This window comes from Mesoplodon mirus (assembly GCF_964341445.2).
Source record: "Mesoplodon mirus genome assembly, chromosome: 13".
In the NCBI taxonomy this organism is placed as follows: domain Eukaryota; kingdom Metazoa; phylum Chordata; class Mammalia; order Artiodactyla; family Ziphiidae; genus Mesoplodon; species Mesoplodon mirus.
Window position 1 is genome coordinate 42446074 of NC_138989.1, and position 26739 is coordinate 42472812.

Sequence of the window (26739 nt, forward strand, 5' to 3'; positions counted from 1 at the left end):
CTCTGAATTAAGTGTTTGGAATTAAGGGTATGGAGTTCTCCTCTTTTGTGGGTACCCTTTTTTCTTTTTTTAGTTAAGGCTGGTTTCACCAAACTTAAGATCCTCCCCGATGGAAAACAACAAACATGGAAAGTAATAACAATACTTAAACTTACCTGGCTATTACTATCCACTAGGCGCCATTTTAAGTTATTTATACCTATAAATACATTAAACCTAAGATGAACACTTTTCTACCAATTTTTAAATATTCCCATTTTATTGATGAGGACAAAGAGACAAGAGTTGTTTCACAAGTAGTAATGTTGTACCAGATTATACAGACTTCATAGAACAGTTAAATTTGCAGATATCTTTCAAGTTAGCATAATTTGGGCTTTTAGAAAATTTCTTTGGTTAAAATAGTATTATCTTAATTCCTATTATTAACATTAGTTTGATGGACTATTTGCTCATTTGTTCTATTTGATCACAAGGCAGAAATGGACAAAAGAAATGAAAAGAGAGAAAGAGTGCGAGCAAGTGCAAGGACAAGTGAAAATTCGAAAATTATAACTTATTTCTTTGGGTTAAAATAATGTAAGATAACGAAGGATGGAGGGGAAGAGAAAGAGAGAGAAGGACATTTTAGAATTTGAATTCAAAAATAAGAGGTTGAAAATTAACTTACCACTGGTTCTCTAATAGGTTTGCGAAAACAAAAATACCTGATCTTTGAAGTTCTCACTATTAAGCCCTAATCTCTGAGGGTCATTTTAATAACCCCACTCCTGGAGCAACACCAGCATGGGAAAATTGGGACACGCGCCAGGCACTAAGGATAGCAGAGGAACACAGTCGACTCGCACGCACAGCCTCGAACGAGCGGAAGTCCACGAGGACCCCTGAGCTGTCCCCGTGATCACTTCCGACGGCGTCTTGAGCATGCGCAAGCACTTCCGCGTAGCATGTGGCCGCAGGTGCGACTTCGCTGCCCCCTCGACTGAGGCAGTGTGGGACTCACAGCGGATAGTGCGGTAGCCCTGCGCTAATGGCGTCTCAGTATGACCGGGCAATCACTGTCTTCTCCCCGGACGGACACCTATTACAAGTGGAATATGCCCAGAAAGCGGTAAAGAAAGGATCCACCGTGGTGAGCGAGCAACTCTTCTTGACCACCGTTCTCTGCCCTGTGTCAGGCCTTCCTTACCCCGCTGCCCCAGCGCATCACTCAGTGTAGGGGAACAAGAAAAGAGTCTCCCACGTGTGAAAATTGCCTCTTTCCTTTATTGAGGAAGATGCTGTTATGAAATGTGGGATGGAAGCGGTGGAGTTAAAAGTTGGTAGATTTCATAGGTTTCCGTTGTGCAACTGCCTTTAACAGTCGCTGTAAACGTTTAACTAGGGTGTGTGTATGTGTGTGTGTGTGTGTGTTGTAGCCTTGACTGTAGAAGAGATATTAATGCTGTGTCTGACAGTAAAGAAAGAAAAGGCTTCTTTCAGCCTGTAACAGCCTGCCTGAATGCACACTACCCACTTCCTCAGGATTTGGCAGACACATGGAAAAGTAATAATTACAGTAAAAATCAAACATGGCTGTCCCTGAAATGTGGCTTAAATCGATGTAAAATTAAATCTTTGTTGAGGGAATGGTTGAAAATGCTAATCTACTCCAACACTTTCACCTTTTAAAAATAATTGTCCAAAAATTTACTCCTGAATATTTAGCAGCCTTCTAGAGGCTTTAAGCCCAAGAATCTCCACTCTTTTGCCATTTCCACTTCTTTTGGTTTGGTTTTTAAATAATACTGGAATTCCTTGAGAGATTATACCCTCCTTTAAATTGATATATCCACATTTCTGAAAAACTTTAAAACATTCAGGGCAGCAGTAATGCTCCTGCCAAGTTTTAATTATATTTAATAATCTTGGTGATTTATAAAAATTTAAAAGGACAAAAGTGCCCTGGTGACCAAAGATACATTACCCCAAATCGTCCAGATCCTAGCCTTTGAATTCAGGAGGGTGCAATTTTTTTTAAATCTTTCAAATTTCATGAGCATGTTTGTTGTGTATCTTGGAAATTGAGACACTAGCTATGACAATACGCAGTGCGTTTCTAAGTCTAGTAGTATCTGTATTTTCTCTCACTTTCCATGCAAACTTAGTTATGAAAGGAAGTAATTCACTTTTATCATAAATCTATCAAATGTAAAGTGGTTAAAAAAATAACACTAGAAAGAATCTTACCATTTTTTAAAGTATTTTTCTATTTAATTGGGCCCTCTAGTTTTACTTCTGTTTTGTAAGTAATTCTTTTGGAATTGTAAATTTAAGAAAAGCCTGATGTAGCTTAAACCAAAAGGGTACCATTTTGATAAAAACAAAAATTATATAATTCCCAGCATGCCATGAAGCATATGGTTAGAAAATAATGCCCGAGTTTTAGAACCTAAAATAAAGGGAGTAATGGGAGAAGACTGAGGTGTAATAAGAAACCGCATTGGCTATTTAAAATGTTTTAAGAATGCTATAGAACTGATTGATGGTTTCTTTGTAATGAACTGTAAAAGGGTAAGGATATAAAAATACCTATAGTGGGTATTTTTAAAGACACATTGGAAGGATGAGACAGTTTTGTCTCAGGATTCTGAAATTATAATTTGCATCTTTGTATGGAGTTATTCATTGTGTTTCCTTGAGGGCACTATGACCTTTCATGTGGGGTAAAGTTTACAGTGGCACTTGTTTATTAAAATATGTCACAAAATATTCTGTCTATAAATGACAGTTGATATGATGAGTTATAAATAAGCTGAGGTTGGCCAGCTGTGACCAGTATGTAGATACGATATTATTTGGTAATACAAAAAGTTATATGGGCTACAATTAGAGTCCTTGGGTTCTGCTTCTTTCTTTTTTTCTGTTTTGTTTTTTTTTTTGTGGTACACGGGCCTCTCACTGTTCTGGCCTCTCCCGTTGCGGAGCACAGGCTCCGGACGCGCAGGCTCAGCGGCCATGGCTCAGGGGCCACGGCTCAGAGGCCTAGCCGCTCTGCGGCATGTGGGATCTTCCCGGACCGGGGCACGAACCCGTGTCCCCTGCATCGGAAGGTGGACTCTCAACCACTGCGCCACCAGGGAAGCCCGTTCTGCTTATTTCTTGATGATTATCTTACAGCATGAAGTGAGGCAAGAGGCCTGTTTTCTTTTTGCTTTAGTTCCCTTTTATATAAATGAAAAATATGTTTGAATAACATTTCGAAGAGGTAATACGTTCTTTTAAGGGAAGAAAAAAATGAATCCTTCACAATATTCCCATGAAAAGGCTAAGGTTTATTATCCTTCTTCATTCTGTCCTTTCCCTGACCCCAAACTGTTATTAGCTCCATATTTCCTACTTTATCAAATCTCAGCTCCACAGTCTGGCCATGAAAATCTTACACAATCCACATCCATGCTCTTTAATTAAGGGAGCAGTTTCATGGTTTTACCAATATATGCTTTCTGCCTTGTAGGTGGGGAGAGTAGAAAACACCTCTCTGTCACTCTCCATCTTACTTATCCTCTAAGAGTCTCTGCACATTTCTTTCCTTTGTGGCCCTGTTTCTGATCCAGTCTAGTCATCATGGATCTCTTTCTTCTTCTGAATTTATCATCTGTACCACAGAGCAGTGTAGAGTATTTACTATTTAGCCTCATATTCTCTTTAACTTCAGGTATGCTTAATAGTCTTCTCACACCAACTGGATAGTAAGATCTTTGAGAATCTAGATGGTGTAATTCCTTTTGTGCTTCTACTGCAAGATATATAGTGGATGGGGCTTCCCTGGTGGCGCAGTGGTTGAGAGTCCGCCTGCCGATGCAGGGGACACGGGTTCGTGCCCCGGTCCGGGAAGATCCCACATGCCGCGGAGCAGCTGGGCCCGTGAGCCATGGCCGCTGGGCCTGCGCGTCCGGAGCCTGTGCTCCACAACGGGAGAGGCCACAACGGTGAGAGGCCCGTGTACCGCAAAAAAAAAAAAAAAAAAAAAAAGATATATAGTGGATGAACTGGGAAGGACATAAACTACCATTTAAGTAACACCTATTTTATACCATGTATTTCATGTACATTATCTAACGTTAAGAACAGTATTTAATCCCCTTTTTAGTGTATGTGGAAACCCTGATTAGGATGCTTCCATAGCTTGGAGAAGGTACCCAACCAGAAAGTGATAGAGCCTGTATTCTCACTTAAGTCTTTCTAGTTCCAAAGCCCCTGCTCTTTGCATTGCACCATGCAATTTATTTCATAAATTTTGTATATTATCTGTCGACATCATGAGTGTGGAAGCTAGATATGTATCATGTAAAGCAATTAACTTCTCTAAGCTTCAGGGTTTTTTTTAATAGTAAAATAGGCCTCGAAATAGTGCCTGCTTCATAGTGTTGATGTGATAAATGAATGAGGCAATAATACATGTTCAGCATCTTGCACAGTGTCTGGTTCACAGCAAGTACTTAACAAATGGTAGGTATTATTCTTTACTATCCCTTTGTTTTCTCCTTTTCCTTCAATTTGGTCTGTATTTCTTCCAGCACTTTCATTTATTATTTCAAGACATTTTTGTTGAACACTTACATCTGCCAAATGTGGTGCTAGGTCCTAGGATTTCACAGTGGACAAAACAGACTCAGTCAGTGGCCTCAGAGAGCTTACTCTCTAGCAGGAATGTTAGATGACTATGAGTAGATAGTCCTAACAAGGCCTATCTGAGTATCATAATGAGAGAATATGAGGCATTGTGGGAACTCTAGGTGTTAGGTCCCCATGAAGATGTATGTAATATTTAAGTAGACACCTGAAAGATGAAAGTTAGCCAGGTGAAAAAGTGGGAGGGGAAAGAGAAGAGTATTTTAGAGAAAAGAAATAGCATATAGGAAGACCAAGAAGGAAAATATGACTATGGTTCACAAACAGGAAGGCATTCGGGATTGCTGAAGCAGTGGGAAAATGGGAAGAGATGAAGCTAGATACAGGAGCCAGATCACGGAATACTTTTAAAGGAATAAGAAGCCTTGAAGGGTTTTGATGTGGCTATTGCTGTTCTGTCTTTCTAATAACAGACTGCATTTGTCCCACCAAAGAGGTACTCACATGACCCGAGCAGAATCATTCATAGTTTCTGTCCTCCTGCGATGAGCAAGTGACAGAAATCTGGCCAATATAAGTCCATCCTCGGGACTTTTCTAGCTAGAGATAGTGGTAGCTTTTTTCCTCTGGGAGAACTGTTGGGATATGAGTCCAAGGTTGCTGGTGGCCATCTTTTTTTCTGTACAGATAAAGCCTCTCTGCATCAAGAGAGCAGGAAGGCTGATATGCAGAAGTAAATATTATAGTCCCTAGATCCTTTTGTCCCTAACCCATCTCTGTGTTGTCTTGGTTTGCCTAGTGAGAAATGTTCCCTACCAATACAGGTTTTAAGTAGAGGAATGCCACATTCAGATTTTCTTTTCTTTTTTCTTCATATTTTAATTTTTCAAAGACTTCTCAGACTGCATCGTGGTCAGTGGATTAGATGAAATCAAGGCTGGAAGCAGGGAGAATACATGGGAGTCTATGGAAGTAGTCTAGATGAAAGATGATAATAGTTCTCACTAGGGTTGGGGCAAAAATGGAAATAAGGCAGATTCTGGAGAAACTTAAGCAGCATAGTTGATACATTTGATGATTATTTGGCTGGTACTGGGAGTGGGGAAGGAGAAGAGGAGGTACTGAAGAGGGAGGAGTTAGAGAGGGTGCCTCCATTTCTGGATTTAGCCTCTTAGTATATGGCACTGCCATTTTTTTAGGGAATATGAAGCACTAAGTATGAGGAGAAGATAACTGAGGTTTGGACTTTTTGAGACTGAGATGCTTATGGAATTTGTAGTAGGCAGCCTCTAAAATGGCCTCTAATGATCCCCACCTTCTGGTGTTCATGCCCTTAAGTAACCCTCTCACCTGGATGTAGGCTGAACCTAGTGACTTGCTTCTAAGGAATGGGATAGGCAAAAGTGATGGAACATCACTTCAGATATTAGGTTACAGATGGTGACTTGCGTTTTGTTCATCCTCACTCACTCTCTCATTTGTTTACTCTGGTGGAACACAGTTGGCATGTTGTGATTTGTCATTTGGAGGGTCCTGTGTAGCAAGGAACTGAGGGAAGCTTCTGTTAAAAACCCAGTATGGAGCAAAACCCAGTATGGAACTGAGGTCCTTAGTCCAACAATCCGCAAGGAACTGAATCTTGTTAACAACCATGCGAGTGAACTTGTAAATGGATTCTCCCCCATGAACCTTGAGATGAGTGCAGTCCCGGGGGACAACTTGGTTGCAGCTTTCTGAGAGACCCTGAGCCAGAGAACTTTGCTAAACTGTTTCCAGATTCCTGATCCACAGAGACGGTGAGGCAGCTGAATATACACATTTGGAACTCAGGATATTGATCTGGGCTGGAGATAGTTACTGGTATTTTGAAGTGTATCCTTTCTCTCCCTTACTTAAAACCTATGTTGGGGCTTCCCTGGTGGCGCAGTGGTTGGGAGTCCGCCTGCCGATGCAGGGGACACGGGTTCGTGCCCCGGTCCGGGAGGATCCCACATGCCGCTGAGTGGCTGGGCCCGTGAGCCATGGCTGCTGAGCGTGCGCGTCCGGAGCCTGTGCTCCGCAACGGGAGAGGCCACAACAGTGAGAGGCCCGCGTACCGCAAAAAAAAAAAAAAACCTATGTTGAAGTTCAAGTAAATGAGTGTTCTTGAGAACTCTTCTTCACTAGAGAAGACAAAATTTAGACTATAGACTATGTAGACTAGGGTAGACTGCAACCTTAAGGGACCTTAATGACCCTATGTGTAGTCTACCTTGGCTAAACACTGGGAGGAGTGGGGTAGAAAGCAGGTTACTATAAGCTAAGAGTTGATGACAGTATTTGGCCTTGAAGTTGAGAGAGAGAGGCAGAATTGAAATGAAGTGGTCTTTAAGATTTTGTTTAAGATAAGAGAGACTTCAGCATACGTTTAAATGTTGGTGAGAAAAAGCCTGGACAGAATGTTGAGGTTGATTTGTTTTAACTTCAAAAGGTTATTTAAATGGCATCATACAATATGAAACCTTTTGGAATATGGTTTCTTCCCTTGAGATTCATCCAAGTTGTTGCATATTATTGCAAGTAGTGTTCCATGGTATGGATGTACCACAGTGTTTAACTATTCATGTGTTGGAGAACATTTGAGTTGTTTCCAGTTTGGAGCTGTTATGAATAAAGCTGCATTCATAGCAGGTTTTTGTATGAATGTAAGTTTTTATTTCTCTGATATAAATCTCCCAAGTGTACAATTACTAGATTGTATGGTAATTGCATGTTTTATAAGAAGCTGCCAGATTGTTTCCCAGAGTGGCTGTACCATTTTACATTCCTACCAGCAGTATGTTAGTGATCCAGTTTCTACACATCCTTGCCAGCATTTGGTGTTACTGTCTTTCATTTTAGCCATTCTGATAAGTGTGTAGTGATACCTAAGTGTGGTTTTAATTAAATTAGCCATTAATGGCTAATAATGTTGAACATATTTTCATGTGCTTATTTGCCATCTGTATATCTTCTTCAGTGAAATGTCTTTCATGTCTTTTGTCCATTTTCTAACTAGACTGTTTCATTTTTTTACTGTTGAGTTTTGACAGTTCTTTATATATTCTAGATTCTGGTACTTTGTCAGTTAAGTGGTTTGCAAATATTTTCTCTCACTCTGTACCTTGTCTTTTCATCCTCTTCACATGGACATCCATAGAGCAAAAGTTTGTAATTTTAATGAGGCCAAATTTATATATTTTTTTCCTTTTTATGGTTCACGCTTTTGGTGTCAGTAGAAGAACTCTTTGCCTAGATCCCAAAAATTTTCTCCTTTTTTTTTTTAAGAGTTTATAGTTTTACATTTGAGTCTATGATCCATATTAAGTGCTCACTTTGGCAGCACATATACTAAAATTGGAACGATACAGAGAAGATTAGTGTGGCCCCTGCTCAACGGTGACATGCAAATTCATAGCATTCCATATATTTCTAACAAAAATTAAATACAAAGAAAAATATTAAAAGCAACAAGGGAAAAGCAACAAATAATATACAAGGGAATCCCCATAAGGTTATCAGCTGGTTTTTCAGCAGAAACTCTGCAGGCCAGAAGGGAGTGGCATGATATATTTAAAGTGATGAACAGGAAAAACCTGCAATGAAGAATATTCTACCCAGCAAGGCTGTCATTCAGATTCGATGGAGAAATCAAAAGCTTTACAGACAAGCAAAAGCTAAGAGTATTCAGCACCATCAGACCAGCTTTATAACAAATGCTAAAGGAACTTCTCTAGGAGGGAAACACAAGAGAACAAAAGAGAAAGGGGAAAAAAAGACCTACAAAAACAAGCCCAAAACAATTAAGAAAATGGCAGTAGGAACATACATATCGATGATTACCTTAAATGTAAATGGATTAAATGCTCTAACCAAAAGACACAGACTGGCTGAATGGATACAAAAACAAGACCCATATATGTGCTGTCTACAAGAGACCCACTTCAGACCTAGGGACACATACAAACTGAAGGTGAGGGGATGGAAAAATGATTTTCATTTCCATGCAAATGCAATTCAAAACAAAGCTGGAGTAGCAATACTCATATCAGACAAAATAAACTTTAAAATAAAGACTGTTACAAGAGACAAGGAAGGACACTACATAATGATCAAGGAATCAATCCAAGAAGAAGATATAACAATTGTAAATGTATATATGCACCCAACATAGGAGCACCTCATATATAAGGCAAATGCTAACAGCCATAAAAGGGGAAGCACAATAACAGTGGGAGACTTTAACACCCCACTTATGCCAATGTGTAGATCATCCAGACAGAAAACTAGTAAGGAAACACAAGCATTAAATGGCACATTAGACCAGATAGACTTAATTGATATTTGTAGGAAATTCCATCCAAAAGCAGCAGAATACACTTCTCAAGTGCACATGGAACATTCTCCAGGATAGATCACATCTTGGGTCACAAATCAAGCCTTGATAAATTTAAGAAAATTGAAATCATGTCAAGCATCTTTTCCAACCACAATGCTCTGAGATTAGAAATCAATTACAGAAAAAAAAACTGTAAAAACCACACACACATGGAGGCTAAACAATGTTACTAGAGAACCAATGGATCACTGAAGAAATCAAAGAGGAAATCAAAAAATCCCTAGGGATAAATGACAATGAAAACCTATGGGATGCAGCAAAAGCAGTTCTAAGAGGGAAGTTTATAGCAATACAATCCTACCTCAAGAAACAAGAAAAATCTCAAATAAACAACCTAACCTTACACCTAAAGCAACTAGAGAAGAAAAAAGAAAGCCCAAATTAGTAGAAGGAAAGAAATCATAAAGATCAGAGCAGAAATAAATGAAATAGAAACAAAGAAAACAATAGCAAAGATCAATGAAACTAAAAGCTGGTTCTTTGAGAAGATAAACAAAATTGATAAACCTTTAGCCAGACTCAACAAGAAAAAAAGGGAGAGGACTCAAATTAATAAAATTAGAAATGAAAAAGGAGAAGTTACAATGGATACCACAGAAATACAAAGGCTCATAAGAGACTGCTACAAGCAACTATACACCATTAAAATGGACAATCTAGAAGAAATTCTTAGAAGGTAAAACCTTCCAAGAATGAACCAGGAAGAAATAGAAAATATGAACAGACAAATTACAAGTACTGAAATTGAAACTATGATTAAAAATCTTCCAACAAACAAAAGTTCAGGACGTGATGGCTTCACAGGCGAATTCTTTCTTTCTTTCTTTCTTTCTTTCTTTATTTATTTATTTATGGCTGTGTTGGGTCTTCGTTGCTGCGTGCAGGCTTTTCTCTAGTTGTGGTGAGTAGGGGCTACTCTTTGTTGTGGTGCGTGGATTTCTCATTGCAGTGGCTTCTCATTGTGGAGCATGGACTTTAGGTGCGAGGGCTTCAGTTTTTGTGACACGTGGGCTCAGTAGTTGTGGGCTCTTGGGCTCTAGAGTGCAGGCTTAGTAGTTGTGGTACACGGGCTTAGTTGTTCCACAGCATGTGGGATCTTCCCGGACCAGAGCTCGAACCCATGTACCCTGCGTTGGCAGGCGGATTCTTAACTACTGCACCACCAGGGAAGTCCCCAGGCAAATTCTATGATCCATATTGAGTTTATTTTTGTATATGGTGTGAGGCTGAAGTTGAAATTCATTTTTCAATGGAGTATTTTAAAATAAATCCCAGATATTATGATATTTCCCCTGTAAATATTTCAGTATTTATCTCAATTAAAAAGGATGTTTTTTATTTTTATTTATTTATTTTAATACTTATTTATTATTTATTTATTTACTTTGGCTGTGCCGGGTCTTAGTTGCAGCACAGGGGATCTTTGTTGCAGCATGCAGGATCTTTAGTTGCAGCATGCGGACTTCTTAGTTGTGGCATGCGAACTCTTCATTGTGGCATGCGAACTCTTTGTTGTGGCACGCATGCAGGATCTAGTTCCCCAGCCAGGGATCGAACCTGGGCCCCCTGCATTGGGAGCATGGAGTCCTACCCACTGGACCACCAAGGAAGTCCCCCAAAAGATGTTTTTTTAAAACCATGATCACTCCCAATGAAATTAACAAAAACTCCTTAATATTTTATAATAGTCTACATTCTAATTTTCCTTATTGCTTACAAAATATCTTTTTATAGTTCTTTTGTTTGAGTCTGAATCTAAAGTCCATGCATTGCAGTAAGCTGTTAGATATCTCTTTTATTCTTGAACAGCATCCCCCTTTATTTTCATGCCTTGGACTTTTTTCTTTTTTTTTTTTTTTGTGGTACGCAGGCCTCTCACTGTTGTGGCCTCTCCCGTTGCGGAGCACAGGCTCCGGACGCACAGGCTCAGCGGCCATGGCTCACGGGCCTAGCCGCTCCGCAGCATGTGGGATCTTCCCGGACCGGGGCATGAACCCATGTCCCCTGCATTGGCAGGCAGACTCTCAACCACTGCGCCACCAGGGAAGCCCACCTTGGACTTTTTGAAGAGACTGGATTAATTGTTCAGTAGTATCCCCCATCTAGATTTGCCTGATTGTTTTTTTGACCTTCATAAATTTAACGATTTGGAGAGATAAGTATAATGAATAGATAATTATAAATGTGTTGATTGCACAAACAGATAGGTTGTTTAGAGAATAATACAGAAGGACTCCTTGAGGTGAGATTTAAATTGAGACCTGAAATAAGAGGAGAAGCATTCCAGACAGTGGGAATACCACATGTGAAGGCTCAGAGGAGGGAAACAGAATTGTGTTTGAGAAGTCTTGAAAGAAGGTAGTGTAGCTGGTGCTTGGTTAACAACAGTGACATACTATCGTAGAAGTAGGCAGGGGTCAGATCATGCCCAGCTCTAATGGCAAGACTAAGGAGTCTGAAAAAAGTTTCTAAGGGCAGCGGAAGGATATTCAACTGGAGAGTAGTCTGACCTTGTTGATGTTTTTAAATGCTCATGCTGGCTGCTTTGTGGAGACTAGATGGGGGTACAGTGAAGGGTGAGGATGGAAGGAGGAAGGTGGGGAGCAAGAGAAGAAACTGGAAAACCTATTAGGATATGCAGTAGTATGTAGTGCAGGCAAGAAATGATGGTTGCTTTTACTAGAGTGGTGATAGGAAGAAGTGGATAGCTTTTGCAGGTAAAATGGACAGAAACTTGGTGATTGATTAGAAATGGATAGTGTAGAAGAAGGAATGATAAAGGATGTCAACCAGATTTTTGGCTTGAACAGTTGAATGGACGGAGATTCATATTCTGAGACGAACCTGGCTGCTGGTTTGTGATACTTTTAACAAGCTTTGAAATAGTTTTCACAAATAATCTTCTTCCTGCTTTTCTAGTGTTTTTTTTTTTTTTTTTTTCTTTTTGCGGTATGCGGGCCTCTCACTGTTGTGGCCTCTCCCGTTGCGGAGCACAGGCTCCGGATGCGCAGGCCCAGCGGCCATGGCTCACGGGCCCAGCCGCTCCGCGGCATATGGGATCCTCCCAGACCGGGGCACGAACCCGTATCCCCTGCATCGGCAGGCGGACTCTCAACCACTGCGCCACCAGGGAGGCCCCTCTAGTGTTATTTTTAATTTAGGTATGGATGTTGAATTTTATCACATCTTTGTAGTTTTATCATTTACTTTTTATTTTTACTATTTGATTGTTTTAGTTTGTACTGTTTCAGTTGCTGGTATCAGAAATTCAAATCAAACTAATTTAAGCAAAAAAAGTAAATCTATTGAGTCAAGTATCCAAAGGCAGCAGCGGTAAACCTTGCTTTCAGGTTGAACTATATGGCTGCTAGGGTATCAAACAATGTCAGCAGAACTGGTGTGTCTCTTCCTCCCTTTCTCTCCTTCTCTCTCCCCTTCTATCTCTTGCTTCCTCTCCCTATTACTTTCACCCTCAGACATAACATCTCTACATGGTGGCTCCCAGAGAGCCCTAGGCTTCAGGCTCCCAGCTCTAGGTACAGCAGAAGGAATTATCTTGTCTTCCAAACACTTCCAGTAAAACTTTAAGGGTTTATCATTTGGCTAGGCTGGGTTACATTATAGCCCCACCTAAAGACTCAGTATTTTTTCAAGAACAATTGAAGTTCGGTTCTTATCAGAAGGCCAAAAATAACAGATCTCCACTTACCCAGTGTAACATTTATATTTAAAGATTTAATTTTATTGATGTTCCTAAAACTCCTGGAATGAACCATACTATTTATGGTATATTGTTATTTTTCTGTACCTCTAGATTCTATTTATGAATATCATTTTGAATGGGCATCAGGTTTCCTAAGTGAAAATCATTAGTACTTTTTGCCAGATTTTAACATTGTTACATAGCTTTCCCTAAAAGCATTAGGGGGACTTCCCTGGTGGCGCAGTGGTTAAGAATCCGCCTGACAATGCAGGGGACAGGGGTTCGATCCCTGGTCCGGGAAGATCCCTCATGCTGCGGAGCAACTAAGCCCGTGCGCCACAAATAATGAGCCCACGTGCTCCAACTGCTGAAGCCCGGGTGCCTAGAGCCTGTGCTCCGGAACAAAAGAAGCCACAGCAATAAGAAGCCCACACACCACAATGAAGTGTAGCCCCCGCTCGCTGCAACTAGAGAAAGCCTGTGCACAGCAACGAAGACTCAGCGCAGCCAAAAATCAACATAATTTTAAAAAAGCATTAGGAATATTTCAATTTTGATCTGCACCATAGAATAATTTAAATAGCATAGGAAGTACCTATAACAGAAGGTTAGAAAGAATTTATCCATGAACCTTCGAGGTCTGACACTTGCTTTTGAGGAATAGTTCTTTCCTGAAATTATCCCATGTTGGTTAGTGAGAGTGAGACTTCTATCTTTTCTTGAGTAAGTATGAACAATTTTTAATTTTTCTCATCTGTCGTCTTTTTTCAGTCAGGTTTTCAAATTTATTAACTTAGAATTTTTAAATTCCTACTTTTTCACATGTGCATATATTTATTTTATCCTTTCCTCCTCTTGGCTATATTAACTGAAATACTGCTTTTAATTATTTCTTTTAAAAAACGTATCTTGGGGAGTCCACTGGTGGCCTATTGGTTAGGATTCTGGGCTCTCACTGCCGTGGTCCAGGTTCAATCCTTGGTCAGGGAACTGAGATCCCGCAAGCTGCTCAGTGCTGCCAAAAATTAAAAAAAATTTTTTTTAATCTTATTATTATTTATCAATTGTATTGTTTTCTCCCTAACCATTAATTTCTGCTTTTGCCTTACTTCACCTCTTAAGTTTAGCTTAAGTATTTTTATTCCTTTTTGATCTTCTTGAATGAATTCTTAATTTTTACTTGATTTTATAAAGTGAGATTATGAATTTTCTTCTGAGCTTAATTTCATCCACAGAAGACTTTAATATTAGGATTTTCATTATAAACATTTTCTAAATAGTCTGTTTTGACAGTTTTAATCACTTTATCAAGTCAAAAATTATTTAGGTGAGAGCTACATATTGTGTTCTCTTGTGATCAATGAATTGAATTGGATTTATTTCAATTTTGGGAAAATATTGAGATTTTTTTTGACTCCTAATATATGTTAAAGTGTTATAATGTCCCATGGCTTGGTAGAAAGGCATATTCCCTGTAGGGTATGAAGTTTGACATGTGTGTATTAGGTGAGGGTGGGATGTGGGGGGAGGGTAGCTGATGTTGGATAGAATGGTAAGAGAAGGACTATTGGATAAACTGACAGACTTGAAGTAAGGGAACAATAAGAGCAAAAGCCTTGACAAATTGTCTGTGTTTTACTTAACTGGAAGATGTAGTCTCAGATCTAATTCTATATATTTAACTTGTTCTATATTTTTACTTCAATGATACTAATTCAAGCACACCTTTTTGCATAATTATATTGTATAAAACTGTACTAATACCACACTTGGTCACAAGGCAATCATAAAACACAAATGCCTCTCAAAATATTTACATTACCATTGTAATACAGAATTAAAATTCTCATAGATTACCCTTGAACCCCTGAGAAAAGGGTCATGTTTCCCAGAAGTCCCTATCTGAGAGCTACTACCCTTATACATTATTCTTTAAACTTTTTCCCACTTCCTTCCCAAGTGAAGGAATGGAGAGTGGAGCAATAGTGATTCTTCTTGTTATATTCATGTTTGCATTGAGGTTTTCCTTATCACTGATGTAGCATGAGGGCATTTGGTCTTTCTCTTGGCTACTTATGGCCCCTATTCCTTATCCCTCCAAATTGTGAGATTCATGGGAGAGCTTTCAGGATTTTTTCTACTTGACTTTCTATACTACTTCTCCTACCACCAGCACTGGTACTACCCATTCTATAAGGAATTCACATGTATTTCCAGCATCTTCTTTCATTTGGGTTAAATTTTTTCTTTATTGAGATAGTACTTCTTTAGGTGTACTGTATGAGATTAGGACACTCACGTAGTTTCAGCATTGGTGGTATATTCTTCTAGTTTATACCTATTTATCTTTGCTTTGAGTTTGGGAAATGAACTTCTAGTAAGCCTATACCTATGCATCTATTTTCTTACAAGTCTTCTTTTCTCATTTTTATTGAAGGTTAAGGAAGAGCCTTTCTCCATAAGTCATATGTTAGAATAATTTGATTTTAGTGTTGAAAATGATAACTTGTTGTTTTTTTAATGACTCAACAGGTTGGAATTCGAGGTGCTGATATAGTTGTGCTTGGGGTCGAAAAAAAATCTGTTGCCAAGCTTCAAGGTGAAAGAACTGTGAGGAAAATTTGTGCCCTTGATGACCATGTCTGCATGGCTTTTGCAGGTACTTAGGGACCTACAATAATGATAGAGTATCTTGGTGTAGTAGGATAACAGTTGGCCCCTCTGTAGCTGTTATGCAATATTTATACAACATATAGAGCTAAACTCCATTTCTTATTAAACATAAACAGTATGCCTTATTTTTTTGGGAAATCACAACTCTAAACCAGCATTTCTGATACTGAGCTTTAATAAAACATAAATTTTAAAAGAAATATATTACCTTAATTATAACTTTAGGTAGCTGTTTTCTTTTTAAACTTTTTACTTTGAAATAATTATACTTAGGAAGTTACAAAACAACACAGGGAAGTCCCCTTTACCCAGTTTCCTCCAAAGGTAACATCTTTAAAAACCAGTAAATTGACATTGGTATAAGCCACAGAGCTTATCCAGATTTCACCAGCTCTACATGCATTCATTTGCATGCATTTGTGTGTGTGTGTGTGTAGGTTTAATAGATTTAACATGCGTACATTCATGTAGCCATCACCAAAATAAAGATATACAACTCTTTGGTCATCACAGGGCTATATCATGCTATTCCTCCTTCTTGTGTCTGACATCTGGCAACTACTAATCTATTCTCTATCTGTGTAATTTTGCATGAGAATGTTGTATGAATAAAATCATGTGGTATATAACCTTTTCATATTGGCTTTTCTTGTTCAGCATAATTCCCTTGCAGTTCATCCAAGTTACTGCATACGTCATTACGCCATTGCTTTTTATTGCTGAATAGTATTCCATGGTACAGGATATACCACACTTTGCTAACAACTCACCAATTAAAGGACATTTGGATTATTTCCAATTTTTGCCTATTACAAATAAAGCTGGTGTGAACATTTGTGTACAGGTTTTTGCGTGAACGTAGGTTTTCATTTTTCTGGGATAAATGCTTGAGCACAGTTGCTGGGTCATATAATAATGCATGTTTAGTCTAATAAAAGACCGCCAAATTGTTTTCCAGAGAGGCTGTACTGTTTTGCATTCTTGCTCACAATGTATGAATGATTCATATTCTCTGCATCCTCATTAGCATTTGGTGTTGTTACTATTTTTTATTTTAGACATTTGTGTAGGTGTGTCGTGAAATCTCTTGTTGGATTTAATTTGCATTTGCCTCATAGCTAATGATGTTGAACATATTTTTATGTGTTTATTTGCCACTGTATAGCAAACAAGACATGTTTCTTGTCTTTTTTTTTCTTTTTGCTCCTTTTCTAATTGTGTTTTTTCAAAACAAAAATTTTGTATTGAAGTTTAAAAACTTCATTGAGCAACAAATAGCCTTTACCTTACTGTCTTATAAAAGGAATCATTTTGCCACAGAACAAGTCTTAATAAATTTTAAAAGGTTGAAATCATACAAAGTTTTTTTTCTGACCAAAATTGAATAAAACTAGAAATCAAGAGCAGAAGAAAAATTGAAAAATATACAATATGTGGAAGTTAAAGAGTACACCTAAAAAAAACCCCATGAATCAAAGAAGAAATCACAAGAGAAATTAGAGAATATCTTGAGACAAACGAAAATGAAAACACAACATACAAAACTTACGGGATGCAGCAGAAGGATTGCTAAGAGGAAAATTTATAGCTATAAATGCTTACATTAAAAAAAAGAGGGCTTCCCTGGTGGCACAGTGGTTGAGAGACCACCTGCCGATGCAGGGGACACGGGTTTGTGCCCCGGTTCGGGAGGATCCCACATGCTGCGGAGCAGCTGGGCCCATGAGCCATGGCTGCTGAGCCTGCGCGTCCGGAGCCTGTGCTCCGCAACGGGAGAGGCCACAACAGTGAGAGGCCCGCGTATGGCAAAAAAAAAAACAAACAGAAAGATTTCAATTTAGCAATCTAACTTTACATTAAGAACTAGTAAAAGAAGAACAAACTATAAACCCAAAGGCAGCAGAAGGAAGGAAATAATAAAGATTAGAGCAGAGATATGTAAAATAGAGAATAGGAAAACAATAGAGAAAAAGCAATGGACCCGAGATTTGGTTCTTTGCAAAGATAACATTATGATAGCATTTTCAAGTTAAAGTTGTATAAATTTAAAAGCAACAGACTGAGGACTCATTTCTTCTATAGGTTGTCTATTTATAAAGGAAGTGAATTTGCACTTTTCAATGTATCTTTAAATAGAAGTGGCTCTCTTTTTCCTAGCCATTTAGTATTGATTTGTATAATTGCTAGTTCTTATGTTAAAATCAGACACATATACACAACTATGTTACTCGTATGGTTTGACAAATTTATCACTTATTTTTTTCCTTGAAGTAGTTACATTACTACTTTCTAAATATGATACTTTTATTTTTCTGTAGTTTTGGACCATATTTACAATGTAAAGGGGAAAACTGTACTTCAAAATCTCCTTTCTGATCATATTTTTAAGTTGAGTGAAGCTTTTAGTCTATAGGGTAGGCTAAGTCAGTCTGTTCCCATTTCTTTCTCTCAGATAACCTTTGCAAAGAGAAGAGAATCAGCTTCTCTTCTTTAACTGAGTATCTGATTATAATTCACGCCCTACTCATGAATGTTAGAGTGTTCTTAACAGCGGCATATTCTGACAACGTCTTCATTGTTGGTTACTGTTAACTGTCTTCAGGAGCTGACAGTTCTTCCAGGTTTGTAGAAACACGTTTTGAAATGGTGTGGAAGGGAAACAAGAGTCTGTGACTGCAAAAGGCTGATGGTTATGTGGGAAACGGCTGTTTCAGAGATTTTGTGAAAGAATTTTGGGGGCAATATGATATTAAGAGAGTGGAGAAAGAAAGAAAATGGTGACAGAAAGGTCAAATGCCAAAAAAGTCTTTAGTAGAAATGTTTGTAATTATTAGAATCCATTTTAAGGTTTTGGTCAGTTTGTTTTTCTTTTGGTAGAAACACCTTCTATCTCCTTATTAAAAGTGTTGAGAGTTCATCACATGATGTTTTGGTATGACAAAAGCAAGATGAAGTTTTTTCTTTCTTTCTTTCTCTTTCTGTCTTTCTCTTTTTTGGCCACATGGCTTGTGGGATCTTAGTTCCCCGACCAGGGATTGAACCCGGGCCATCGGCAGTGGAAGCACAGAGTCCTAAACACTGGACCACCAGGGAATTCCCTTCTTTTTCTGTTTTAACATTCCTGATTTTCAAACACCTAATCTTAGACAAAAAGCTGAGAAGTGACATGTCACAGTTACACTGAATGCAGATTGAATTCTGTTTGATAATGAAGTAATACTCATTGTTTCCATAAGAAGAAATCCAGCTTACTTCATGGTTTAGGTAATAAGTATCTTGGTTCTGGAATTAGGATAGACCATCAACCTTTGAACAATCTGCCACTGATATCTTCTCAAAAAAGTTTTTAAAAATATGACTACGGGGCTTCCCTGGTGGCGCAGTGGTTGAGAGTCCGCCTGCCGATGCAGGGGACACGGGTTCGTGCCCCAGTCCGGGAAGATCCCACATGCCGCGGAGCGGCTGGGCCCGTGAGCCATGGCTGCTGAGCCTGCGCGTCCGGAGCCTGTGCTTCGCAACGGGAGAGACCACAACAATGAGAGGCCCACATACCGCAAAAAAAAAAAAAAAAAAAAAAAAAAAAAAAAAAAAATATGACTACGATTTTTTTAAATTTAATAAAACCTAATAATCAAACCAGCTACAGTAAGTCCCCTACATACGAACCTTCGAGTTGAGAACTTTCAAAGATGCAAACAGGTCTTCACATGTCCAATCACATAAGTTAGTTCACGTGTCTGGCGTACATTGTCATGTGTGTGCATCCTCTACAAGTGGTTGTGCCTTTATGTACTTTACAGTACTGTATAGAGTACAGTAGAACAGTATCTTTATTTCAAGCCCAGGATATCCGGAAGCAAGGGTAAAAGCAGCAGTGATGTAGCTGGTACTGCTGAAGAACTGAAGAGATTCTCAACGCAGGAAATGACAAGGGGATTTTCTTTATTTGACGAGGCGCTGTTAGTTTCTGAGGACTGGACCCGAACATAGAATGGTACATGAAGGTTGCAGCAGCCATTCAGAATGCAGTCCAGGCTACCGTGTCATCTATGACGAGAAAAAAAAGAGCTACTACCCAGACATCACTGGATCGTTTTTTCAAGCATGTAGATAGAATTGAATCCAGCAAGGAAGCAGAACCTGTGCCATCAACGTCAGGCGTGAGTGAAATTGCATCTTGCCCTCCGTCTTCTATTGCTGACGATCCTTCAGCTCTACCATCTCCCACCTCCTCTGCCTCCTCCACTCAGTAACTCTTCTTGCCTGTTCACTTGATGCCAGCCCCTGTATGCCAGCTGTTGTACTGTACTACTGTACTTTTCAAGGTACTGTACTGTAAGATTAAAAATGTTTTCTTGGGCCTCCCTGGTGGCGCAGTGGTTGAGAGTCCGCCTGCCGATGCAGGGGATACGGGTTCGTGCCCCGGTCTGGGAGGATCCCATATGCCGCGGAGCGGCTGGGCCCGTGAGCCATGGCCGCTGGGCCTGCGCGTCCGGAGCCTGTGCTCCACAACGGGAGAGGCCACAACAGTGAGAGGCCCGCATACCGCAAAAAGGAAAAAAAAAAAAAAAAAAAAAAAATGTTTTCTTTATTTTTAGTGTTTGTTTTTTATGTATTATTTGTGTGAAAAGTATTATAAACCTATTACAGTACAGTACTCTATAGCCAATTGTGTTCGTTGGGTACCTAGGCTAACTTTGTTGGACTTAGGAACAAATTGGACTTATGAATGCACTTTTGGAACAGAACTCGTTCGTATGTAGGGGACTTACTGTCCTGTGAATTAAACCATTTTGATCTTTGGGAAATAGGTGACAACATTAGTGTTTAAACATTATTCTTTAAAACAATTTTCTTTAAAAAGTAAATAAGAATGGATCAAATGAAGGAAACTAATTTAGGATGAGTTATAGTCTATTTTATAAATCCTTTATTAAGAACATATATTGGAAAAGACAAAGGATGTTACAAGAAAAATATCATGGTGGCCAAAACCCTTTTGACAAGAAAAAATGTCATCCTTTTTTTGTAATATATTGACTACTTTTATAGGACTGACTGCTGATGCAAGAGTAGTAATAAGCAGAGCTCGTGTGGAGTGCCAGAGTCATAAGCTTACAGTTGAGGACCCAGTCACTGTAGAATATATAACTCGCTTCATAGCAACCTTAAAGCAGGTAAGCCAGTATTCCAACAGATTTCTTCAAGTTTTCTTCTTTTCTATCATTATGGGTCCTGTCATGGGAATACTACAGTCACTCCAACCATTTAGTCTATTAAAACGTCCTAAATTCCTTATTATTTCTCACACTTAACTTCAAACTCACATTCTTATTCCAGTGGAGTGGATTGATTTGATATCAGAAATCTCAATCAATGTCAATTCTGAGAATTATATTAAATTTTAAAAAATGAGTAACCTTTTAAGGAGATTTCTACAGTTGTACAGATTTCTACATCAGAGATGTAGCAGTAAAACACATGTTTTAAAGTTTTCCAAAGAAATACCCATGATTCTTTCACCTAACACACTGATCAGGTTTAGATATGACTTCTTCTGAGTCCATGTGTAGATACATGATTTGCCATTTAGTATAATCATGATGCATACAAGTATTGTTTCATTTATTATCATTTTCTTTGTTCTTTAAATATGGCAACATCTCCTTATACTTACCATCCTTACGAACTATATAGTACTGTTTCTAGTTGCTATCTGGTAATTATTTAGGTTGTTTCCAGTTTCTTTCCTTTTCTCCTTTTCTCTCTCTCTCTCTGCCTTTCTCTCTGTCTCTCTCTCAATCTGCTGCTTTAATAACATTACTCTATCTTTGTCACAGCTTCTCTTTTTCTTTTTTGAATTATATTGTTAAATTAATTTTCAGTATGGATTTACTAGTTTAGAGATTGTAATTAGTTTTAAGACTCTTGTTATACGTAGCTAAATTGCTTTCTAAAAAGATTGAACAAATTTTTATTGTACAACTAGCAATGCATAAATACATCCCTGAAGAATCATCAGCATTGGGTTTTTCATTTTTCTTTTATTTTGCAAATAAGTATAACGTACTGTAATAGTTGTTTTAATTTGTATTTTATAATTAGTAGTAAGGTCAATTTTTTTCCACATGTTGGTTTGCTATTTTCATTTCTCCCAGTGTAAACTATCTTTCCTTTTGACAGGCACTCTAGTAGTTAAGAATGTACTCCCAGGAGCCAGAATTTTGGGATTTAAATCCTGACTTTGCTACTTCCTTGGGAAAACTATTTAGCCTGTTTTGCCTCAATTTTCTTATTTATAAAATGAATGTTACAATAATGTTTGTTGAATTGCAGTATGGATTAAATGATTTAGTACATTTTAAAGCATTTAGAATACTTCCTGGCATGGATTTTACCATTCGTCTACATAGAGATTTTTTAATAGGTTCTATATATTCTAGATATTAAGGTTTTAGATTACATACATTTTTTAAAATTTAATTCATGTTTCAAGAAAGTTCAACATTTTTATATTGTTCTGTTTTTCTTTTTTCTTTGCTTTGATTTTCCCAGTAGTTAAAAGGTACTCACCAAAAAACAAGGTGCAGAACATTGTGTATACAAGGTTCCCAACTGTGGTTTTCAGCTTTTCTTTTGGAAATACAAAAGCTATTATGCATGGAACATTTATAGAAATATACATTGTGAATCTGTCACAGTGGGGTTGCTACTGAGGAGGAAGCTGAGGCTCTGGGACAAAAGAGTTATCCCCATGTACGCCTTTTGTTCTTTTAAATATTTTAAGTTGTGCGTGTGTTACTTTTTCATTAAAAAGTGGTTGATTAATACTTCCCTTGAGGTCCAGTGGTTACGACTCCACACTTCCAGTGCAGGGGGCGCGGGTTTGATCCTTGGTGGGGGAACTAAGATCCCACATGCAGCACGGCGCAGCCAAAACAAAACAAAACAAAAAAAGTGGTCAATTAAGCAAATAAGGTAAAAGTTTCTCTCCTTAAAGTATATTTACAAAACATCTACTTCATACCTAGGTGTGAACTAGGAACATTAGGAAATACAGAGAAAAAAGACAAACCCTATTCTTTAAGAATTTATATTGTGGACTTCCCTGGTGGTGCAGTGGTTAAGAATCTGCCTGCCAACGCAGGGGACATGGGTTCGATCCCTCATCCGGGAAGATCCCACATGCTGCCAAGCAACTAAGCCCGTGCGCCACAACTACTGAGCCTACGCTCTAGAGTCCGTGAGCCACAACTGCTGAGCCTGCGTGCCACAACTACTAAAGCCCACGTGCCTAGAGCCTGTGCTCTGCAACCAGAAAAGCCACCGTAATGAGAAGCCCACGCACTGCAACGAAGAGTAGCCACTGCTCACCACAGCTAGAGAAAGACCGCACATCAATGAAGACCCAACGCAGCCAAAAATAAAAATAAATAAATTTATAAAAAATAAAAGTATGTTATTAAAAAAAAGTTTATGTTTTAACTCACTATTTGCATTCAAAATTTAAAGTGGTTTGGGATTCCCTGGCGGTCCAGTGGTTAGGACTCCATGCTTCCACTGCAGGGGGCCCGGGTTCAATCCCTGGTCTGGGAACTAAGATCCCACAAGCCATGAAGCCAAAAAAAAAACCTCAAAAAACCCCGAAACTTAAAGTGGCCTATAAATATAGATATAATACAATTAAAATTTAAAAATAGATATGTAGACAAGTCCAAGAAGAAAGCTAGTATAAAGCTATCTCAAGCCATAGAGTTATATACAGTTCCTACAGTTGCCTACAAATGTAGTCCTGAGTTTTCTGCCAGGGCTGCCTCTCTGCACAACTTCTGTGGATGCCAGTCTCAGAATTAGTGTGAATTCCACTCCCTAGAGCACAAATTCAGAAAGTTCCTGGCACTAAAGTAAAAAATACCATTAGTTTCCAGTGCCCCACTGTCAGTCAGGAAAAAACATATTTTTTCTTCAAGAGAAACAGAGGTTCCTTGTCTTGGTACTGAAAGAAGTATCTTAGTTGGGTTTTTATATAGAGATAACTTGGTATAGTGAACAGAATATACTTGATAGGAATAGTATCAAGTAAGAATACTTGATAATAACAAAGTGTCCCTCAAAGTAAACCAAGGACATGCTTCCAAAGCACAGCTCATTGAAATCAGCTTTATTGGGAACCAAAATGGTATGACGTGCACAGTTCTCTGAAGTAAGAAAAAAGATTACAGTGTAGTTATGTTACCAAACTTACATAAGGCAACGAGAAAACAAATTTAAGACCATACATAAGAAACTTACAATTTTATTTTACTGTGTACATTTATTTCTTAAAATTTTCATCATGGATTGTGGTTAGTACAGAAAAAGGAAGAGGATCTTGAAGTTATACACAATAGTAATTAATAAAGATCATTTTATCAGGAATACTTTACTATTGGAATTTGTTATTTGATAAGTAATAGTGTTGTCCTTTCTTTAAAAGGCCTCATATAGAAAGTAGTCATGAAAACATTTTATTTTTCAGAAATATACGCAAAGCAGTGGACGAAGACCTTTTGGTATTTCTGCCTTAATTGTAGGTTTTGATGATGATGGTATCCCAAGATTATATCAGACTGATCCCTCTGGTGCTTATCATGCTTGGAAGGTGAGTCATGAATTTGTTAATGTATTTTAGAATTTGAGTAGGTGCTTTATCGCTTTCAGGGACCTGACAACAAATTATGTTGTACTAAAATATTGATGGTAGTATAAACTTTATGTAACAATTTAGCTAGTCAGAAAGTATGATGGTTTTGGATGGATAAAGAAACACTTTGGTTTATTAATCACAGGATCTTTACTTTTGAAAAATGTGACAAACCAAAATGTATATAAATGGCAAAGTAAGATAAATACCCAGTTTCTTTTCATCATTCATTCCTCCATATTAGTAGGATGCTTGCTTTGAGTAGAAATAGTCTTTTTGTTTTCAGTAAAGAATTAAATGAGCTTTTAAGTCTCATGGTGAAATCTTTAATATATCCTCTATTCTAGGAGAGTCAAAGCACCCCAAACTATGAATCTATATCTATGTGTCAGTACCTGGCAGTTGTATCCACATAATTCCTGGAACATAGTTTGTTTTCCAGATAAGTTGTTACTCTTGTTTTAGTACCCAACTGCTAACTTTGTTTAATGGTAAACTCAAATCTAATACAAAAGTCTAGGGCTTAGGGAAACTAGTGACAGCTTGCAGAAGTGAATTTTTGTATATTCTCATATATAAGAATAAGACTATATACTATAGAGTCTAAGTGATTTTGACTTTATTAAAAGTTTAAACACTCAGGCTTTAAATAATTTTATAAAAAGCTTATTTTACTATTATTAAGGGCCAAATAAATTCATGGGAAATACTACCTTGGTCTTTAAACCTGTATTAACTAAAGGATTTGATTTTAGCTGACCATACTCATAAGACGGTTATGAGTTAACCAGGCCATTAAAAGAGTGGATTATATTCTTGCCACAAAGATCTGAATACTTGCGTTATTAAGGGCACATCTTAAAAAGCTATCTGGACAATCTAATTGGTAACCAGAAACTATGAATTTACCTGATGCAAATGCCAGACTTTTTTTCTGCCGGTTAGAAATCTTTTACAGGTACTCTATAGATTTCATGTGCCTCCCAAATCTATGCCCTAAACAAAACAAATTATTACACTCAATCTTTCTCTAAATATTTTGAAGTCTGCCATCTTCTGTTTACATTTATCATTACATCCTGACCTTTCATTTCAATATCATAACAATTTCCAAGTTTACATAATCTTCTATTTTAATTTGGTTGCTCCCTGGGGGTTATATAGAGAAGCATTTTTATTTCATTTCAAGGTCAGCCAGGAAAATTATGGAAATTTTTTTAATTGTTGGGGATTTCATTTATCACTCAGGTCTGAAACTGCTGCTGTGGTACTGCAAGGCCACGTGGTGGAGGTGGGGAGGGTGTGAACAGCGTGAGCCTGTGCACACACACACATACACCCCGTTATCATCATTTTACTGATTTTACATGTTGTACTTTCTTATAAGATTTTGGTTGAAGGAAGCATTATGCAGCTTAAAAAAATCGTCTATAACAAAAAAAGTCTTGGAAACTTTAATTTTATGTATTTGGTAAGTAAGACTCAGGAGTTAAGTGATTTTTTTTTTAAGTTCACTAGTTAATAGCAAAACTGGAATTAGAACTCAGGGTCTTCTGCTTGTTAGTCCAGTATTCTGTCCACTACTTCATGCTACTTCCCTAGGCCAAAGGATTCTCTATACATTTAATATAAATTCTGATATTCAGTCTTTAAAGGTGGAGTAAAATCTTCCGGTTTTATTTTTATTTGGGGGGGGCGCTTTAAACATAAGATCAAGTGTTTTTGTTTGTTTGTTTCTATGTTTTGTTTTTTTACTCTGACCTCCTATACCACGTAGCCTGACAGGAGGGTATAGAGGACTTGAGAACACAGCTCTGGTACCGTGAGATGACAACACTGCAGTACTGGGTTGTAGTCTTACACGGTACACATAGAGGACATGTGAAATAGACACTAGAGATGTTTGCTTATTAGAGTAACATGATCTGATTTATATTTTAGAAGTATCTCTTTTATTGAGAACAGATTGTAGGGTAGAAGCAGGCAAACAAGTTAGGGGACTCAATAATAATTCAGGCAAGACCAGATTTAGATCAGAGGCAGTGGCCAGTGAAAGGTGGGGATAGATCCAGCCTAGTCTGTAAAGGAGGAGAACCCAGAAAGCAATATCCTGGATCCTAAGTGAAAACAGTATTCTAAGAAGAGTTGATCAGCTGAGTCAGTGCCACTGATGGATCAAGTAAGAAGAGGACATGAAATGATTGAATTTGGTAACAGGCAAGTCACTGGTGACTTCGGCAAGGACAGCTTGGATGGAGCGATGGTAAAGAGCTTATAAGGCCAAGTATTTTGCTGTTGTAGGTAACACTTTAAAACAGGAACAAAGTTAATATGTTGTATATTTCAGAGCAGTGTTTCTCAAAGTGTATTTCTTTTGATGTTAATAGGTGTAATGTAAACAAGCTCTTTAAAGCTAATTAACTTTGAGAGATGTTTTTCTAAAGAAATTTAATAAATTTTGTTACCTTCTGCATCTTCTAAAAGGCGTTATAAATATTCTAGAAGCAGTTAAAGTAGTAGTCTCCAAGATTACTTGAATTTGGAACCCTTCTATCATAGATCCTCTCTCCACTCTGGTATTCTTTGGAAAATATTTAAAGGCCATTTAACCATCATTTTTAGGAAGCATATTAGGAAGTGCTTTGGGGA

General features: G+C 38.0%; 1 protein-coding gene and 1 long non-coding RNA gene across 4 annotated transcripts in view; one reads left to right on the forward strand and one right to left on the reverse strand.

Moving 5' to 3' along the window:
- Positions 1–1030: 1030 nt before the first annotated feature.
- The window catches only part of PSMA8 (proteasome 20S subunit alpha 8), a gene marked incomplete at its 5' end in the record, with an annotated part of 30883 nt that continues 5174 nt past the window's right edge, over positions 1031–26739 (forward strand). For 2 of the 3 annotated variants that reach the window (XM_082641724.1, XM_082641725.1), the window contains 4 exons: positions 1031–1132; positions 15267–15393; positions 20460–20584; positions 23926–24048. In XM_082641724.1, coding sequence (XP_082497850.1) covers positions 1031–1132; positions 15267–15393; positions 20460–20584; positions 23926–24048 — 477 coding nt within the window. Of the gene's footprint in view, positions 1133–15266; positions 15394–20414; positions 20585–23925; positions 24049–26739 lie in introns of all 3 variants that reach the window. The other variant, XM_082641726.1, reaches the window with a different exon arrangement.
- The window catches only part of LOC309815136, a 32033-nt gene continuing 27463 nt past the window's right edge, over positions 22170–26739 (reverse strand). Inside the window, exon 3 of the long non-coding RNA XR_014295811.1 lies at positions 22170–22312. This is a non-coding gene — a long non-coding RNA (uncharacterized lncRNA). The remainder of the gene's footprint in view (positions 22313–26739) is intronic.